This window comes from Triticum aestivum, chromosome 3D (assembly GCF_018294505.1).
Source record: "Triticum aestivum cultivar Chinese Spring chromosome 3D, IWGSC CS RefSeq v2.1, whole genome shotgun sequence".
Taxonomy (NCBI): Eukaryota; Viridiplantae; Streptophyta; class Magnoliopsida; order Poales; family Poaceae; genus Triticum; species Triticum aestivum.
The window spans coordinates 226,338,297-226,358,683 of NC_057802.1; the positions used below are offsets into that span (position 1 = coordinate 226,338,297).

The following is a 20,387-nucleotide window of genomic DNA, read 5'->3' on the forward strand; positions in this document are numbered from 1 at the left end:
CTTTCTGCAAACATACATTAACTTTGTGAACCACATAGTTTTGGGGTGGCCACCACCGTTAGATTGCCATGGCAAATTACATGAAGTACGGGCGGCAACTATCACTGTAGTTACATGGCAAGTACTAGTGTAGGTGCATTTGGCGGCAACAACTTATAAAATCGGGTGGCAACTTACAGCAAACATGTACAGCAAAACTTTTCACAATCCCCTGCTGAAAAAACTCTGATTTTCCCTTGTCCCCCACCCCCTTGTTTTTCACTAATTGGATCTGACTTTCAAGTAGATCAAATCAACGGCAACTCCAAGGTTCAAGATGCAACTCAAATTTAGGATAGTAAGCATGGCAATTTAACATATCCAATTTCAATCAAGGATTCGTTGGTGGCATGCACGGTAATTTTGAATCGCACATTTGGGTCAAATTTTGTTGGAAAAATTGAAAGGTGAGGGGAGAGGAGAAGGGCCGGATTCATGCAATTACTCACCTTCAGGAATTTGTTGCCATTGTTTTCCGTCTAGATCACGCTAGGGTTTGCTGCGGTTGCCATGGCAACTTGAGAAACCAGAGGATGGAGGGGGGGGGGGGCTGATCGAGAGGTGGGCGTTGGAAGAGGGGTTAGGGGAGGTTTCTTGGGGTGGCGACTTTCTCGCAGGGGACCCAACTAGTTCATGGGGCGGGCAGGTGTTCACTAGTTGTGCGGGCTAGCAGGGTTTTACGCCCGAACGTGTGGGCTGTCAGGTGGTCACCCGGACGTGCGGGTGTTGAAGTGTTTGCCCGAACGGCGGGCGTGCGGGCTAGCTTGGTGAAACACCAGACGGATCATGCGGCATGACCGACTTGTAGTCCGCATGTGTGGCAGTTATTGGCGTCCAATAATTAACACATAGATCTTCCTCTTACCACGTAGATAACTTCAACATAATGCATCAATAGGGTGCAGAGTGCACCACACGGGCATGGCTAATTCTTCCCCACCAGTCCCCCGCACAAAAAACCATGTCACCGAACAAATGAAGAAAAGATGCCAAAGCCGCTGCACCAAGATCCATTGATTGATACACCAAGTGTTTGAAATCCAAAAGGAGGCAACAGACCGGTCGCCAGCGTTCGTATTGAACGTTGTCAAGATAAGGAGGCTAAAAAGATCCAATGCATCATGGCCGTTACCAGGGAACGCTACCGTACTAGAACTAAGAGAAACAGAAGATTCAGTTGTTTCAGAAATACTTGTACTACCTCCAATCCATATTAATTGTCGCTGCTTTTGTACTAAAGTTATACTAAATCAACGACAACTGATATGAATCAAAGAGAGTACAGGAGTACATAAACCGAACGTAATGGATGCCTTTTTCAGAAAAACTTCAGCACAGACAAGCATAAATCCAACACCAACCAATTCATCAATAAAATTTATCCTTCAGTACTTTTTGTTATCAAATATTTATTCAATTAAGCATTTAACTACAGGCCAACAGTTCATGTGCTGCCTCCAATGCATCTCGCAATTTCAGCCAGAGTAAACTATGCACGCAGCACATGCTACTCATAAATTTGTGCGAAATGGATCTATTTGTTCCATGGATCTTGAACATATGGAATACAGAAACTGAAGTACATGGTCAGCTTTAGAACATTGCTCGACCCAAAATTACTGAAGTAAAAGTAAACTGCCAAACTCACTGGACAGATAGAGATATAAGAATGCAAACTGAAGGTGGTGATAAGAAAAGTTTATTGGGCAGGAGTAGGACTGGGGGGCGCCAGCTCTGGAGGGACCTCTCGAGTGACACTAAGCATGGAATCGTGTTCATCGTCCTGGTGAGCAAATTTCTTGCGCAGGACTTTCTCAAAATCAATCTTTTCCAAGGATTTAGCATTCTCAACAGCATGTGCCTTGGCTAAGTTGGAATAGTTGGCAGCTGATTCCGCAATAAAAGCGATCTCCTCGTCTGTGAGCTTCCTCAGAAATTTTGCAGGGTTTCCACCCCATACCTAAATTGAACAGAGATAGTCAACAACAGAGCACTTGCTGAGATAAGATTATCAAACAAGAGTTATGAAGCTTTTTTTTTTTGTTTCATCCATGCATAAATGCATGGCATCAAAGTCACTGCAAAATGCAATTACCCCCCAAAAAAAGCATCATGAACCATGTCACAATATCAAGTAGTGTCGAAAGGGTTTTTGTATCTAAGAAAATGGGGTCTTCTCTTAACACATGCTAATCCAGATTCAGACATACCTTATCATAAATAACCGTTAGTTAATTAAAACCAGATAAGAAAACGTGTCTGAGATGACCTAAATAAGAATCCAAACAATAGTGGTCAAGTAAAGCACAACCTCTCCACAAGGGATCCTCGTGTTCTGTCTTACAAGGGCTCCAGCAGCAACCATCCCATGCTTTTCCACAACAACACCATCTAACAGGGTAGCTCCCATACCAACAAAAGCTTCATCCTCAACAGTGCATCCTTGTAATACAGCACTATGCCCTGCGAAACAAAGTTCGGAATATATATGTTATCCGAATATCAGTGAATATTTTACACGAGAATGAAGGTCCTAGATAGCAGATAACAGGTTGGTGTCAGATTGGTTTTGGCATTTCAGATAGTGAGCAAGATGAGAGGCAATGGGTATCATTACCAATATCAGAGTTTAAATTTCCAATACAAATGTTTATTGATGGTGCATATCCTCTGACAAATGTATGTCATGCTAACTCTACCAAGGTTTTACACAAAAGCTCATGAAGGGGTACATGGGGGCTTTGGCTATGGCATCAGGAATCAAGAAGGAGAAGATGTCTTAAGCTTTGCTCTAGCCTACGACATGATCGTAGCTAACACCCTCTTCAAAAAGAGAGAATCACATCTGGTGACTTTTAGTAGTGGCCAACACTCTAGCCAGATTGATTTCATCCTCTCGAGAAGAGAAGATAGGCGTGCGTGCCTAGATTGTAAGGTGATACCTGGAGAGAGTGTTGTCGCTCAACATAAGCTGGTGGTTGCTGACTTCCGCTTTCGGATTCGTGTCCAGCGGGATAAGCGTGCGAAAGTCGCTAGAACAAAGTGGTGGAAGCTCAAAGGGGAGGTAGCTCGGGTGTTCAAGGAGAAGGTCATTAAGGAGGACCCTTGGGAGGAAGGAGGGGATGCGAACAATGTGTGGATGAAGATGGCGACTTGCATCCGTAAGGTGGCCTCGGAGGAGTTTGGAGTGTCCAGGGGAAGGAGAAGCGAAGCTAAGGATACCTGGTGGTGGAATGATGATGTCCAGAAGGTGATTAAGGAGAAGAAAGATTGTTTCAGATGCCTGTACCTGGATAGGAGTGCAGACAACATAGAGAAGTACAAGATGGCGAAGAAGGCCGCAAAGCGAGCTATCGGTGAGGACCTCTACCGCCGGTTAGGCACGAAGAAAGGCGAAAGGGACATCTATAAGATGGCCAAGATCCGAGAGAGGAAGACGAGGGATGTTGGCCAAGTCAAATGCATCAAGGACGGAGTAGACCAACTCCTGGTGAAGGACGAGGAGATTAAGCATAGATGGTGGGAGTACTTCGACAAGTTGTTCAATGAGGAGAATGAGAGTTCTACCATTGAACTGGACGACTCCTTTGATGAGACCAGCATGCGTTTTGTGTGGCGAATCCAGGAGTCTGAGGTCAAGGAGGCTTTAAAAAGGATGAAAGGAGGCAAGGCGATGGGCCCTGATTGTATCCCCATTTGAGGTGTGGAAAGGCCTTGGGGACATAGCGATAGTATGGCTAACCAAGCTTTTCAACCCATTTTTCGGGCAAACAAGATGCCAGAAGAATGGAGATGGAGTATATTAGTACCAATCTTCAAGAACAAGGGGGGTGTTCGGAGTTGTACTAATTACCGTGGAATTAAGTTGATCAGCCATACAATGAAGCTATGGGAGAGAGTCATTGAGCACCGCTTAAGAAGAATGACAAGCGTGACCAAAAATCAGTTTGGTTTCATGCCTGGGAGGTCGACCATGGAAGCCATTTTCTTGGTACGACAACTTATGGAGAGATACAGGGAGCAAAAGAAGGACTTGCATATGGTGTTCATTGACTTGGAGAAAGCCTATGATAAGATACCATGGAATGTCATGTGGTGGGCCTTGGAGAAACACAAAGTCCCAGCAAAGTACATTACCCTCATCAAGCGCATGCACGTTAATGTTGTGACAAGTGTTCGAACAAATGATGTCGACACTGATGACTTCCCGATTAAGATAGGACTACATCAGGGGTCAGCTTTGAGCCCTTATCTTTCTGCCTTGGTGATGGATGAGGTCACAAGAGATATACAACGAGATGTCCCATGGTGTATGCTCTTTGCGGATGATGTGGTGCTAGTCGACGATAGTCGGACGGGGGTAAATAGGAAGTGAGTTATGGAGACAAACCTTGGAATCGAAAGGGTTTAGGCTTAGTAGAACTAAACCGAGTACATGATGTGCGGTTTCAGTACTACTAGGCGTGAGGAGGAGGTTACCCTTGATGGGCATGTGGTGCCTCAGAAGGACACCTTTCGATATTTGGGGTCAATGTTGCAGAAGGATGGGGGTATTGATGAAGATGTGAACCATCGAATCAAAGTCGGATGGATGAAGTGGCGTCAAGCTTCTGGCATTCTATGTGACAAAAGAGTGCCACGAAAGCTAAAAGGCAAGTTCTACAGGACGGTGGTTCGACCCGCAATGTTGTATGGCGCGGAGTGTTGGCCGACTAAAAGGAGACATGTTCAACAATTAGGTGTGGCAGAGATGCGTATGTTGAGATGGATGTGTGGCCACACGAGGAAGGATCGAGTCTGGAATGATGATATACGAGATAGAGTTGGGTAGCACCAATTGAAGAGAAGCTTGTTCAACATCATCTGAGATGGTTTGGGCATATTCAGCGCAGGCCTCCAGAAGCTCCAGTGCATAGCGGACGGCTCAAGAGTGCGGAGAATGTCAAGAGAAGTCGGGGTAGACCGAATTTGACATGGGAGGAGTCCGTAAAGAGAGATGTGAAGGATTGGAGTATCACCAAAGAACTAGCTATGGACAGGGGTGCGTGGAAGCTTGCTATCCATGTGCCCGAACCATGAATTGGTCGCGAGATCTTATGGGTTTCACCTCTAGCCTACCCCAACTTGTTTGGGATTAAAGGCTTTGTTGTTGTTGTTGTTGTTGTTGTTGTTGCTGCTCAATTGCTCAACCTTGTCTTCAAAATTATCTATACTACTGTGTTGGAATAAAAACAAGGTAGCGGAATGATATCTGTCTGGTATGTTTGTTTCCAGTTTACTTTAACCATAGAATTAGGGCTCCAATAACAAAATATTTGTGGATACTGATGAAAAGTAGTACCCCAAAAAAGATCAATAACAATTTTACTATACTAGACTTTGGTCTAAGCAGATAATGAACAATTGAACATCGTGAGGCTGTGGAATAAATCAGTGGTTAAAACAAGAACCAGAAGGTAAATCTATTTTTACCTACTGTGACATTGTCTCCAATGATAGTTGGAAAGACTTTTCCACTTAGATTAGATTTTGCCACATGCACAACAGAATTGTCCTGTATATTGGTCCCAGATCCAACTTGAACGTTATTTGCATCACCTGTAACCAAGTATGTTAAGTAACTTGTAGGAAGCATGACTAACAACTGAAGTCACACACTCACAGTACAGTATGATACATAAGGATATAAATAAACTTGGGACCTACTAGTAAACAATACATAAAATAGAAAAGGTGTTTCCAGCTGTAGATATCAATTCCATGAAAACATTTTCTTCGCAAGAACAAAATTCCATGAAAATATTTGCTTCATGGTAAAAATCATCTTTACTGGTGTCTTGCATCAGCCAGTCAAAGCTTATTTCTTCTCCGGCAGGCACACCTGTCAGTGCACTGCCTGTAACGAAGAGCAAGAACAAAATGCACTAATCAGTTTTCAGTTGTGGGACCCCTTGAGGATAAGTGAGAGCACTAATCTCCCTCACCAATCCCATTTTAATCGATATCTTCTATCATCTGAAGATAAGAGCACAGTGCCTAGGCTGATCTCTGCAGAGTTATGACAGGTGATGCATACCTATGGTGGTGGTGCTACAGCGTGTAGCAGTGGCGGAGCTAGACAAATATGTTTGGGGGGGCCAAAATACAAAAATTATCTGTAGGGAGCAACTGTTACTGAGAGAACAAATTTATAATGTGCATAGTCCAATTCAATCAACCACTAACTAACTGAGAAAAAATTGTAGTGCTATCACAGAAAAAAAAAATCCCAACTATATCAAACCACACAACGGAACTACAAAAGAAAACCCACTTTGACTCCTACTGTACAGCAGTGTTGATGTACAGGCAACGCTTTTGGTGTTACAGAATTCAGACAAATTCTGCAGGCGGCGGCAGCCGTACTGGGCGAGCCCTTGATCCCCCCAGGCGCTGGAGTCGTTGCCACCGGCCCAAACGCGGAGCTCCTCTTAACCCTCTCGCCTTCTCAGCAACGGCCGGACGACGTCGAGGGGTCGAGGCTGTCCGTCACGGCGCCGTCGGCTGGTTGAGTGAAGCACATCACTGAGAAGCATCCAGGAGTTTAGGGTTGTATTTGAGCTGGGTGGATGGCACTTACAAAGTTAAGTACACAAATTCGTATGGGGTGTGGCCAGCGACGAGGGATGGCTAGCCGGCCGGCCGACATCGACGACCACTGTCCAGTGGCAAAGAGCCAAAGATGACCGTCTCAGGCGCCCCCTTGTTCCTCCCTCACGACCTTAGTGCATGCAGGTCAGAGGCGATCATCTCGTCGGTGCCGGCGTCGAGGCAGTGCGGCAGCTTGTTTCATGGATGGATCAGGTCAGCAGGCAACGGAGGCGAGCAGCCGTGCCCGAGCGACAAGTGTGTTTGGGGAAAAAGAGTCGAAGCAGCCGAGCCCCGAGCAGGTTCGCCAGAGGCTTGTGGCCTTCTATGTGTACGTGCATGGCCCATCTATAACCTGCAAGGCAGGGCTATTACTACCTAGTAAAAAAATTACACTTTGGTTGGGGGGCCATGGCCCCCTCAGCCTCCTACTTAGCTCCGCCGTTGGCGTGTAGGGTACAACAGTCTGCGCAGCCTCCGACAGAGTGGTATGTCAGTGTTCTTATTTTTTCTATGTGATACTCGCAGTGGTGTTACTTAAACCAGAGTATCAAGTGCATCGCTCGACTAGCCACAGATGCTGGACAGGAACAGACGTATCCTACGACGAAGGTGGGAGATATTATTCTCCGTAACAACATCACTGCGGCGTGTCTCCCCATCTTTCAGATGCTGCGATTGTGCTATGTGAGATTTTTTGTTCATCCGCCCATTACTTTTTTGCAGTGAGCACTAGAACTAGTGTTATTCCTATCCATGGTCTTCAATTCTTAGTTAGATCTTACTGGTACATGTTTAAAAATTCCCACAAGTGTTAACGATTTGTCATCCTGCTGAAAATTTCTTAGTTGTTGTGTTAGTAGCTGTGAACATAAATTATTGTAGTGCTACCACCCCCTGCTAGTTGCACACGCATTCATCTAACTAGTGGATAGCCACGGTGACATTCTAGTAAAGAACTTAGTGTTTTAAGCTACCAGCACGAGGAAAATGATTCGGAAGATAACAGATCACATAGCAGCTTTATCAACTACTTCCTCGGTCTGGGTTTATAAGCCCCCTCGTATTGGGGTCAAAATTTGACCATAGAATTGACTACCAAAATCAATGGTCAACATAACACCCTATTCCCCGCATTTATCGCCCAGCCAATTAATCAGGCCGTCAGACCGAGTAGTCCAGGGAGCAGCGATTAATTGGGCTGCTGTGCATATCTGCAGTCGCCCCACGTCTTAGGGCTAGGGAAATTGCGGCTCCAGCTCGTCCTGCTCCCCTCTCCCGCTCACAAATCAAGCAGCCGCTGTCCATGGCGTCCAGCAGCAAAGGTATGTTGCTGCTCCTCCCACCTAAAAAGCACGGACACGGGGACGCAAAGACAGGGATACGCATACGGGGACACGGGATACAGGATACGGCATTTTTCAAAAACAGCCATTCAGGGATATGGCAGGGTATATCAATATATAGAAAAAATAACAGCATGTAATAAAGATTTAATGATAATTTTTAGATCAGAGATTTTGTACTGGATATATGTTTTTTGTAAAGGAATTACTGGATATATGTTGCCTCATTTCTATTGATAAAAGACTTTGGGGCAGCCCATAGTCCCATACGAACCCTCCACTCAGGCCCATGTAGCTCTCCACTCAGAGCCCATATAAGGTCCAGTTCCTGAAACCCTAGACTAGTCAGCTCCTCTAGCCGTTCTCTTCTCGTTTCCTCCAGCCGCCTGAGAGCTGCAGAGAGCAGAAGAAAAGATTGCGCCGCCACTTATATCTTCTTCCTCGCTGCTGGCTGCAGTCCCCATCTTTCTCTCCGCCCAGTCCTTCTTCCTTGTCCTCGAACGCCTTGCCATCTTCCTCTCTGCTGGATGGACATTCTTCGTCGGGGGAAGAGCTGGGCTTGGGGGAAACGGCGGCGGCGAGCCGGCGACCAGAGAAGCGAGTCCAGGCAGCTGCAGCCTCGAGCCTAGGCTGCGGCGGCGAGGCTGGCTCCCGAGTCCCCACCGTGTTCACACCGTACCTGCCGTATCCCGATTTCTTTCCCCCTTTTTTTAATTCGGAAAAGATGGGATACTGCGGGATACGTGTATCCCGGCGTATCCGCGCGTCCCCGTATCCCCCCGTACTAGGACGGCAATTCGGCAGTTTCTGCCATATCCATGCTTTGTAGCCTCCCACCACTGTGAGGTGTTGCTAGTTTGCTGCTGAAATTGAGTTGTTGCTATTCCTCACTGCTCTGCTTGCATGTACAGGCAATATTGTCAGGTCATATATAAATGAGCTTGCTGATTTATGCTCTATGTTGCTGGCTTGCTGCTGCTGTTGCTATTCTATAATCTATATAGATGTGCAAGTCATATATTTATTTGCATGTAGATCTGTAGATTGGCATGTGTACTGATATGTATGTAGAACAACATATAGATGTATTCTTATTTTACATGCTTGTATAGATTGGTATGTGTACTAATATGTATGCAACATTCATTTTTGTAGCAATCTATGGTTGCTTCAACTGCAGCAAGTGCTCCAACATTTAAAAGAAAAATCCAGATGACATGGGGCGGAAGTTTGGAGTCGTGTATGATCCTGTTGATCTACAGAGGGTGAAATGCAGGTTGTGTGGAAAGGAGATCGGTATTAGGATAAGCAGATTGAAGCAACATGTTGGTCAAGTGAAACGTCAAGTAAAAAGTTACATGGTGGTGAAGCAGCACAAGGTTGTGGAGGAGCAACTCCGCCTTGCTGCTACAAAGTGTACAGCACTAGAGTTGAAGGAACTACTTCAATGTGTTGCGCTAGATATCGTTCTAGAGGCTAATGTAGGCCAATATGGCAGCAGGAGTTCAATCCAGAACTCCTAGAGCACAAGATCTACTCCAAGATCTTAGATAAGAACACCAAGCTCTACTCCCTCCGTTCCAAATTAGTTGACTCAGATTTGTCTAGATACGGATATATCTAGACATGTTTTAGTGTTAGATACATCCGTATCTAGATAAATCCAAATCAACTAATTTGGAACGGAGGGAGTATTATAGATAGTGGGGGTACATCATCTGGGTACAAACTATAGGTGATGACCTCTATATAGGGCTTTGGGTAGCCTTCACATACTTCTACTTATGGCTAGAACACTCCGGAGAACACTACTTAAGATTCACCATTATACTCATAGCTACTCACAACTAGAGGACTCTAGAAAACAGTAGGTAGGGTAGAGACGAAATACTACACTAGAGTGGAAGTATCTAGAAGTAGCCAAACAGATCTAGCATGTGGTTTCCTTTTTCTATTTTTCTCATCTATTGTTCCTCATCATTCTCCCCGGGTTGTTTGGAACTCGCCCTCGAGTTATCTTCATAGAGCACTTCTTCTGGATGGTAGAGTCAAGTCCTGTCGGAGTAATTGGACACGGGTATCCCGAAGACGACGAGACAATATTTCAAGACATCGGGGCTAGCAAAGCCCCTCAGTCCGACTGCCCGGCCGCTCCTGCCGGCTCCTCAGTCCGACTGCTCCACCCGGCCGGCTGCCAGCTGACCGACTGCATCGACTAGCCGGCTGCCGACTGCAGTCCGACCCGGCATCGACAAGACCCCGACGAGACGACCATACCGCGGACAAGACAACCGTACCGCAACACCATCATGTATAGTGTCACTTGTCCCCTGGCACTATTCATGAAGTGACCTAGGGGACAAGCATGACATGCACCATACCTTGCTCCCATACCTCCACATAGCTTAGATACAAAGCTACCCTCTCCTATAAAAGGAGACACACATCCATCCATCCATGGATGGACTCACACGTACACACAACAAGCAAGCTAGCTAGCAAGAGAGCTAGCTAGCCATCCATCCATCCATTCCCACGGGCATGCATGCCCAAGCACCACATACGGCCATGCTCATGGCCGGCCACTAAAGCATGCCTGGTGCATGCATATACAGAGCCAGATGCCCATGGCACTGCCCCCAGATACAGCTCTAGGAGCACTTTGTACTGCCCGATGTACACCCCAGATATATATGCTCAGACATGCAGGAGTAGGGGTATTATCTCTCCGGAGAGCCCCGAACCTGGGTAAACTAGCGCGTGCTACTCGCATACCCGCTCCCGGGCCTATCAGCAGCAGTCTTACCCTCACACAAAGCCCTTGTGGCATCTGTCGCCTCACACCCCCCCCCCCCCCCCCCGTGAGAATACCACGACAAGTCCGCAACATTGAAAGTGTTGGGTATGCCCATGTCGCTTGGAAGATCTATCACATAGGCATTATCATTTATCTTCCTCATGATAGAGAAGGACCCATACCTTCGCTGCCTAAGCTTCCCTTTAACACCTAAAGGCAGCCTCTCTTTTCGAAGGTAGACCATCACCTTATCACCAACTTGGAATGATTTTGGCCTCCTTTTGCAATCAGCAAGTTGTTTATATTTCTGATTTTGTGCTTCCAAAACACCACGAATCTCTTCAAATAACTCAGTGTAATTATCAGCAAAGGACAATGCTGATTTTGAGTTTCCCCTTGATGGTAGCTTCACCAGGTCCACCACATATGTTGGAAATTTAGTGCAGGCAATGGAAAAAGGACTCCTTCCTGTGGACCTATGCTTGGAGTTATTGTAGGAGAACTCTGCAGGAGATAAAGCCAAATCCCATTGTCCCTTTCTTTCTCCACAAATGCAACGGATCAAATTACCCAAAAACTTGTTCACCACTTCCATTTGTCCATCTGTTTGTGTATGGGCAGTGCTAGAAAATTTCAATTCAATGTTGAATTGCTTCCACGAGGAGGGGGAGGAGGTCAGGCTTGATGGGCAGGTGGTGCCTCAGAAGTACACCTTTAGATATTTGGGGTCTATGCTGCAAAAGGATGGGGATATCAATGAAGATGTGAATCGTCGAATCAAAGCCGGATGGATGAAATGGCACCAAGCTTTTGGCACTCTATGTGACAAGAGAGTGCCACAAAAGCTAAAAGGCAAGTTCCATAGGACGGCGGTTCGACCCGCAATGTTGTATGGCGCTGAGTGTTGGCTGACTAAAAGGTGACATGTTCAACAGTTAGGTGTGGCGGAGATGCGCATGTTGAGATGGATGTGTGGCCACACAAGGAAGGACCGGATACGGAATGATGATATACGAGATAGAGTTGGGGGCACCGATTGAAGAGAAGCTTGTCCAACATCGTCTGAAACAGTTTGGTGTTAGAATCACTAAATCAAAGGAGCTGATTATTTTTTCCTTTATGCACATCATAAAACATTGTCCTTGACAAGGTCTTATACAAAAGAGAGAGACATTGTGAGACCAAGAGTGACAAGGTTTGCTTCAGCATTTGTTACTTTGCAAAGTTCGGTTGCTAAGAAGGAATTAAGAGCAATGGTTTGTAGTGATGCTTGGGAAGAATGCAAGCACACAAGAACAAAGAAAGGAAAGTTAACTCATGCCACAATCATGAGGGGCCATTGGAAAAATGTCTCTTTGCCTCAAGGTATTGGTTGTCTTATATTATAGTTAGTGGCTCTTTTTATGTTGTGTATGTAGGAGCTGTTTTATGTTGTCTCGAGTGTTGACTAATACTTAGGTATGTACCGTGCAAGGTTTTTGAGCCATTGGTGAGATCCTTATGTCGTCTACTGAGAGTTGTATTGCTTGTGTCGGCTAGAGATCAAAGAGAGCCCGAACCTAGGCCAATCCTTGTGTCTTGTGTGTAGCCATTCCGATCTGCCACTTGTACATCCCTCCGAACAAATTGAGCTATCCACCATACCCCTCCGAGAGTACTGTCGGATCAGAAGTTACACTAACACCCAGCCAAACCGGCATTTGGGTGTGGCAAGACTGGTGCTGGCACACCTCAGCCTCCCCTGAAACCTGCAACTACACCCCTCCATTGCTCCTCTTTCTCCCCGCCATTTCTCTCCTCCAAAGCTCAGGAGAGCATGTCGAACAACTCGATTGCGTGAGACATTGCAGCATCAATGTTGCAGCCCCGCCGCATTGGCTTCCTCCACTTGGTCCTCACAGCCTTCCTAGCCTCGACCAAGCCTCTAGAACCGTCGCTAAGCCACAAGACTTAGAACGCTCATCGCTGCTTCCTACCACATGCAATCATGCGTGCCACCAATGGCGCACCGACGACTGCCTGCAAATAAGCCAACCCGATCATGCCACGCTTCGCCACCGAACTCCGATCACTCTCAATCGAGCTCCCCGAGCTGCAATTTCTCCCATGCTAGCCTTCTTCCTCTCCGGCCGAGGACACCGCCGCGGCCTTGCAAATCAAGAGGGGCTTCCTCTTGGTCCCTTCCTCCAAGAGCTTCCTCTAACCCCTCTTGGCATGTTGAAATGCTCAATCGTGAGCGGGAAGCAGCCCACACTCTCCATTCTTGTTGGTCCCGCTCTACTCCATCTCCCCACCGTTCTAGTCATAGCTGCCGACGTCCTCTTCTGACTCGCGTTAGCCGCCGCGCACCCCGCCATGGCGTACTGGGTGAGCAACCATGAGATGAACCGGCTCAACATCGCGCATGGACAACACCGACGTTGAAGCCCCACCATGCTCTTGGTTTGGGGCCGTGGCAAGGGGGTGGAGAGGGTAGCACTTATCGGATGTGTAGCGCCACTGTTCGTCAGTCCACCATCTAGCGTTGGGGTAATAGAGTGAAGGGTTGAGGAGTGAGGCGCCCCGACTCGGTGCCTTTAGTGAGCTAGCTGACATGGCAAATTGCAATGCCAATGAGGCAGCCGACTCGGTAAATACCAGTCGCATGAGCAAAAAAAAACAGTTTCAGCTCGGTTAAGGGGGGACGATGGGATAAGTTGGAGGTCGTGCAGTAACCGGTTAATGAGTTCAGGGTTGATTCTTAAACCATCTAGTTAGTTGAGGATTGAAAAGTGGGCTTGTCTCTATTTTGTTAGTTAAACATATGGTCAAAGTTTGACCCAAAATATGTGGGGGGCTATATAATAAAACTGGAGAAAGTAGTAACAAGTAGATATAACGAAGCATAGAAGATCATGGATTGATATGGCATTAGTTCTAGTGCTTATGAAAACATTAGCTCAACAAATAGCTAAATCTGAAAGATGGTGAAGCACAGCCAACGATGTTGTCCACGCAATAATATTATGTCACCATTGCTGCAGGATATTGGCATCTGTTACGAGAGAGATAACACCATCCATCCTAAGTGATAGACTTGAAACCTAGACTAAGCAGCATAACAGCATGAAGGAACACAAGTATGGAGTATCACACTGAAGACAAGCATTGAAACACACACAAAATACAAACACCAAGAAAGCACGCCGCTGGGGGTCATGAACATGCCTAGACCTAACCCGGTGCCGAATCATCAACTCATGTGAGGCACCACGATGGCGGCGCCTTCAAGGCACCACAAAGAACAAAATCAAAACTGCAGTCAGAGTTGTAGGTTATGGGAGAGAAAGAGGCAGTGGACTGATGGAACTGGTGAGGAAGAGTAGCATCACTATTTATCCTCCTCGGATAACGTGCTGCTATGATTGTTCAATGAACAAACCCCTGAAATTGGACTTGCATCATGGCTTTTGCAAGGGAGCCGAGGGACAAGAAAGATCACATTTCTTGCTTGCTCTTCATTGTAAGCTGAGAGCCCCTCTCTTTCCTTTTTCTTCAAACGATATTCTTGTTTACAATACAACACAGCAACAGATCATCTGCGTTTTACTGCAAATGACAGGTGGGCCTTCATGCCGTATCCTCCTTGTAGTTTCCCTTTTTTGCAATTTTCAGTAAACAGCAAATCTTAAAGTTGGGAATTTAAATTATTTGTATACTGAGAAATTCCAGTATGGATCAAATAGATCTGGTGAAAGAAAGAACTAGCTGCACTCAGGCGTCAACGTTTGCATAAGGTGGCAAGGCAAAAAAAACATGGAGATGGAAAGACATGATCATGATCACCCACTGGTGGAGCTACGAATCAATCCTCTGTCTAATATCTAGTTATTAAAATCCATGGGATCTATCTCTTGAAATCTTCATACTGCTAGGTATTTTGTTAAATTCAACTGCATATTTAAGGGAATAATAAACCGTGGACTGTCTATGCCCACCGCACCTACAAGGCTACAACTAATGTACAATGAACGCACCCTTCTCAACATTATCTGCAACAAGACGATGCAAATGGATATGCATGGTGCATTTAACCACAGAACTGTTGCTTATTTGTCTTGGATGATGTATTTATTTATGTATAGAAATACTCCCTCCGTCCCAAATTAAGTGACTCAACTTTGTACTAAAGTTAGTACAAAGTTGAGTCACTTATTTTAGGACGGAGGGAGTAACAAATAACGAAAGATATGCTAGCCAAGAATAATATAGAACCAGAACTAGAAAGTAAATTGCATAAGATAAGAGCCGGAAGACTATTGGAAAAGAAACGCAGCACAACGGGGTGATTACTATCACACATTTTGGTACAGTCAAATCTGAATACAGGCACACTTTGGAAGCACGCGTTAATTGAGCAAAGAAGATCAAAATGATGCTCACTGGAACATTGAGCACAAACCTCTTAAGACGCATCCGTACCAAATTGAAGACCCTTGCCCAACTTCAACATCGCCAATAAGGGATGCACTTGGAGCGACAAATGCCTCTTTGTGAACATGAGGGGCTTTGTCAAAGATGTTCATAAGTGTGCGATGTCTTGAAACTGGAAAGGTTCAAAACAAAATCATGTTAGCACTTTTATAGGTGTAGTTGCTCACAACAGCACAAACAATTATAACATATGTCAACATAAAACGTGGCCATAATAATTAGATGCAGTGCAGAACATAAGCAGCATCCTGAAGATAAGGATGCAGAAGATCAGGTAATCAAAAAGTGTCTCCGAGTTATCTACCACTTCACAGCCACAGAAAGCTAATATGCAGATGAAGAAAAAACTTACAGATGGATAATTTTATCCAGAGTGTGACATGAAGAGGAACCACAAATTCATGAGCTTGATCAGAGATCAAGTGCTCAAAGAAGATAGTCGATGTAAGTAAAATGTCAATGCCTTTTTTACTGAAATGTGACATACTTAGATATCATTCAGGAGATGCACGATCAAAATGCTAATACAGGATTACTAAACCTACAAATATATAAAAACAATCCAGCAGAAAACAGCAAAAAGAACATCATCAGATATAAGCAAGGGGTGAACACAACATATGCACATCCAAGGATAATGAGATTGATTAGGGAGAAATGTGCAGAACCAAAAAGTGTCCAATCATATTTGTGTCACTCTCGGGAGCAGCGGGTACAGTACCGGAGCAAATTGCACAATTCACCATGTATACCGAACTCATTTGTATAAAACATAACCTCTAAGAAATACATCCACAATCAGCCAATCTTCTGCCATCGGAAAGCGCTTTATATCACCTAAACAAACTGTCTGCGTAGGCCAGCTTACTGACAGAACAGACCTAGCTACAGGCACGATTCTGGGCTGATACGGTGGCAACAGTGTTGACATGGGAGATTGGCGCAGCCTGAGAGGCTAAGATTGAACAGCGTGTCTTGGGGTCTGCAGTGCAACAGAGAGACTACTCCAACGAGACACATCAGATACCACCACAGTCCACGGCCAGCCAGCATTTTGAGACATGGCTGCAAGTGGGGGCTGTAAGCAAGTCAGATCCAATACTAGATTGCCAAAGATATTGTGTTATGCGGAAGGATAGCTTAAATGCTACGTTTATTGTGCAATTTACTCAAAGAGTTAATAATTTAAGGGTACAATTGCTTGCATACTAGAGTATTGTAGATTCAGGAGACTAAGAGTCTTTTGAAAGCAAACTACCAGTGTTAATTTCTATTTGGATCAAAGACAGATGTAAATGGCGATCCCTGGTCAGGGCAATAGTCAATAGCGACAAGAGATAATTCTAACAAGCAAGCTGCAGCACCAGCTACCTAGGGGGCTTTTGACGAACAATTAGTATGTTAAAATTTGGTTGTGTTATTCAAAATCACAATTATAAGGAAATAATTTTGAGTACAAAAAATCATATAACATTGCATACTTATGGAGTGACTGTTGTGGTCAAATTCTTGTGTTAAACCGATAAAAACACGTCCTACATTTTGCAACAGAATGAGTAAAACCTCAAACAATAAATGGAGTAGGATGGTCCATGGCGATGATAACAGAACTGGAGCTATTAAATTATCTTCAAGCATCTTAGTGAGCATCAACTCGTCGGAGGAAACCATCATCGACAGCTCTAGAACTTCTAAAATTTTAGTTGACATCGTGTAAAATCTCAAAAGCCATGACCGACTATCTGTAAAGATAAAGGTAAATCTTACCAATAGCGATATAAGTTATTTGAAACAAACAAATTATCAAAAACATTATTAAACTCCAACCACAACCCCCGTCTTGGACAGGAATTCCTCGAGTTTCAGCTCACCTGGTATGGTAAATAAAAAGGCCTAGAACGATAAAGGGGGCAGAACGGAGCTCAAGAATGCAGAGCTACAGCTATTCGTATAGCATCCCAATATCATGGCAAATACCTAACGATAATAGATATTGCGGATAGCAATTTGACATATTCAGGACTTTCAGTTAATATCCCATTGGTATAAATAATTGGGTAAGTAGCAGTTCTACCAAAGAGTGATCCATAATCCATACAACTGTCCACCTCCATAATTTTAGCACACTATGAACTGAGCAACTCGCGTAGAAAGACACGTCGATTTGAATTCGAATCTTAGCGTGTGAATTAACGACGAATGCACTATGACCTAAGAATGCATAACCCTAGGCCAACCCCAACCTAATGGGGCACACATGACCGTAACATTTCCTGAACCGTCCCTAACCCTAGGCGGCAATCCCGAAATGCTCACTCATTTGGGACCGCCAGAGAAGACCAAATCCACGCGATGCCCGAAGTATCTGCAAAAATCGGCGAGGGAGGGGCGAAAGGTAGGATTATTAGGGGCGAGGGAAGGTGTTTATGCTTACTCTGCTCGTGGAAGAAGTAGTTCCCCTGGAGGCGACAGCCGAGGCGGTCGAGGGCCTGACCGGTCTCCCGGATCCAGAAACCCACCGCGTAAAACGCCTTCGCCATCTCTCCGGGCGGCGGCGGGCAAGATCGCAGAACGGCGACTGCGGAGGCGCAGAGGCGGCGGTGGCCTTGCGTTTGTTGGCTCCTGGCCTTGGCCCGTGGGAGATCTCGAGGAGAGACGGGAGCTGAGCTGAGGGGGTCAGGAGGGAGAGAGTGGGGACTGGGCCTGTGGAGAGCGCTGGCGCTTCTTCGGCCGCTCGCGGAATTGACCGCTTTGCCCTTGAAGACTGCTTCTACTATCTTTGGGCGCTCTTCATGTTCTGCCTCAAAAGGTTAGAGCATCTCTAGCAGATCCCTCAAAATGCGGACATGTAAACTCAGTTTACAATTCGCTTGTTGCTTCGAATACGGGCCGAAAACCTCCGCCAAAGAACAGAAACCGTAAATGAAATTGTAAATTTTGAAATCAAGACTTCGCGGAAGAAATAGAACGAGTTCATAGTTATTGATCACCATACATAGTTCATATATACACTAAATCACACTAAATGGCTAGGAGGATAGGCGACCACCGTAACCCTGCAGCCAAAAATTGGCTCGCCGGAGCCATCCGGGTGCGATGGCGACGCTGCGGCGGTGGACATCCTCAGTCGTCGTTGTCGGAGACGAGGTCAACGTAGATGTCGTCCTGCGCCTTCTTCTCGCGGCGCCATGCGTCTTGGTTGTCGACGTACTCCTTCTCCTTCGCGAGCCCCTGCTCGAGGAGAACGTCGTCGAGGTTCGCAAGGAATTGTCGGTGCTGCTCCTCCTCCTCCTTCCGCGCGCTGCGCGCCATGATTACCCACTCGAAGATGTACACCTCGGCCTGGGGGAGGAAATCCGCTGGCCCGATGACGCCACCGCTCGACAGCACCGGCTCCGCCTCGAGCTCCCACTTCACCACGTGGAGGGCCGGGAGATCCATCGGCTCCTTTTTCACCGGTGTGAGGAGCGGCGTGCGGGGACTCGACCCCCCGACGGCGGAGCTGCCCGCGGCGGAGAAGGGCCCGCGCCAAAGAAGATCAGCTCGTGCCGACGGTCGTACTCCTCCGTCTCGCGAAGGAGCGACTCCGACGGCTAGAGGTTGTGGTTGGTGTACTTCTTCACCACGCGCTTCCTCGCACCATCCGCTCGGACACACCGCTGGCGCTCGGGGTCGTCCCGTGTGGCACTCCGGCTCAGAGAAACCGGAACGCCCCGTATTCCAGCCCAGAGGTCGAGGAGAAGTCTTCTGGAATACGGCACTGCTTAGCATAGAACAAATCAGCTCTTTATTACAATCTGTATGGATACAAGGGATTACATCGACACGACGAAATTACGCCTGCCACGGTTGCTCCATGCAAGCAGTAGAACAACACGATGCAGCGGAATAACTCTAGCAGCGGAACAGCGACGACGGTGATGAACTCCACTCCGCAGGGACTCTGGCTGGAACGCTTATCCTAGCTCGCAAACAAGGGATCCACGGCAAACAAGCAATCAAATCCGGCATGGCCTGCAAACTGGCATGACACGCCAGGTCAGTACATTGAATGTACTTGCAAGCTCACAGCAACCAAAGCAATCAAGACAGACAACAACATGGCAATTACAGGTTAACAAGGATTAACGTGATACTATCAGAACAACATGGCATGAACAACATGATACAGCTAGAACGATACGAGCATGGCATGAACATATAAACATGATGACACTATCATGCAACATGATGACGTTACCATGCACCAACTTACTCTGTTCGGGTTACCTCGTAACCCTCACATACATCACTTACCAACCTCGGACATCACACGATCATCTCATGATCATATCAAGCTTGGTATAAACAATACCGTAGTAATCATTAAATGACCACAAGAAGCTTGATCTTTAGCCACGATTCTCGCACAACATCACGAATATCCAACAACTCGGTATCCTCGATACCACGGTGATCATTCACGGATCACAAACGGAACCACTCTTGGCTCAACGGGTTACCTCGTAATCAAGCGGTGATCATTCACGGATCACAAACGGAACCACTCTTGGCTCAACGGGTTACCTCGTAACCAAACGGTGATCATTCACGGATCACATAACCAACTTATCTCATCATCAAAACAGGGTTGTTATTAATCAAGTTATTATTAATACTGTTGACCCATAGTGTGACCAACTACGAACTGGGCCCTTATTCGCGGGCGCGGCTATCGATAGATTTAATGTACACTCTGCAGAGGTTAGTACTCTGTACCCACACCACGGAACCCATGGCCTCGCACTCCCATTCGGGTGGACCAACGGCGTTCCGACAAAACCGCTCTACTGCAATGACACTCTCCGGGCCACTCCGACAAACTCCACTCTGGGATAAGTCATGGGTGGCCCCGTGCCTACCAAAGGCATCAACGGCCACCGTCGTGGCAAACAAAAACGGTCCCAAATGGGGACAAAAGCGCGCAAACATCTCGGGCACACAAGGCTTATGCCGTCCTACCCGGCCAAGGTAGCGCCCGCGCATAACCTTCCCTCGTTGGAGGCACGGGCAAGAGGCATGACGATAGACCCAGTTAGGACCTTTCCATAAAGGCAAATGTGGTT

At 46.3% G+C, this 20,387-nt stretch overlaps 1 protein-coding gene across 1 annotated transcript; it reads right to left on the reverse strand.

Moving 5' to 3' along the window:
- Positions 1 to 1,403: 1,403 nt before the first annotated feature.
- Positions 1,404 to 18,020, reverse strand: LOC123078284 (gamma carbonic anhydrase 1, mitochondrial). The gene is made up of 5 exons (XM_044500740.1): positions 17,717 to 18,020; positions 15,251 to 15,394; positions 5,512 to 5,637; positions 2,351 to 2,502; positions 1,404 to 1,999 (listed from the first exon to the last, which is right to left on the reverse strand). The coding sequence occupies exons 1-5, from the start codon at positions 17,820 to 17,822 to the stop codon at positions 1,739 to 1,741; spliced, it is 789 nt and encodes a 262-aa protein (XP_044356675.1). The 5' UTR covers positions 17,823 to 18,020; the 3' UTR covers positions 1,404 to 1,738.
- Positions 18,021 to 20,387: the final 2,367 nt, after the last annotated feature.

Bases quoted from the DNA above. Each gene is read 5' to 3' on its own strand.
- LOC123078284 (XM_044500740.1), bottom strand. From the start codon at position 17,822: ATGGCGAAGGCGTTTTACGCGGTGGGTTTCTGGATCCGGGAGACCGGT. The intron at 2,503-5,511 runs GTAAAAATAGAT...TTTGTTTCGCAG, and splicing joins TGGAGACAATGTCACAGTAG to GGCATAGTGCTGTATTACAA. The intron at 2,000-2,350 runs GTTGTGCTTTAC...TGTTCAATTTAG, and splicing joins CGAGGATCCCTTGTGGAGAG to GTATGGGGTGGAAACCCTGC.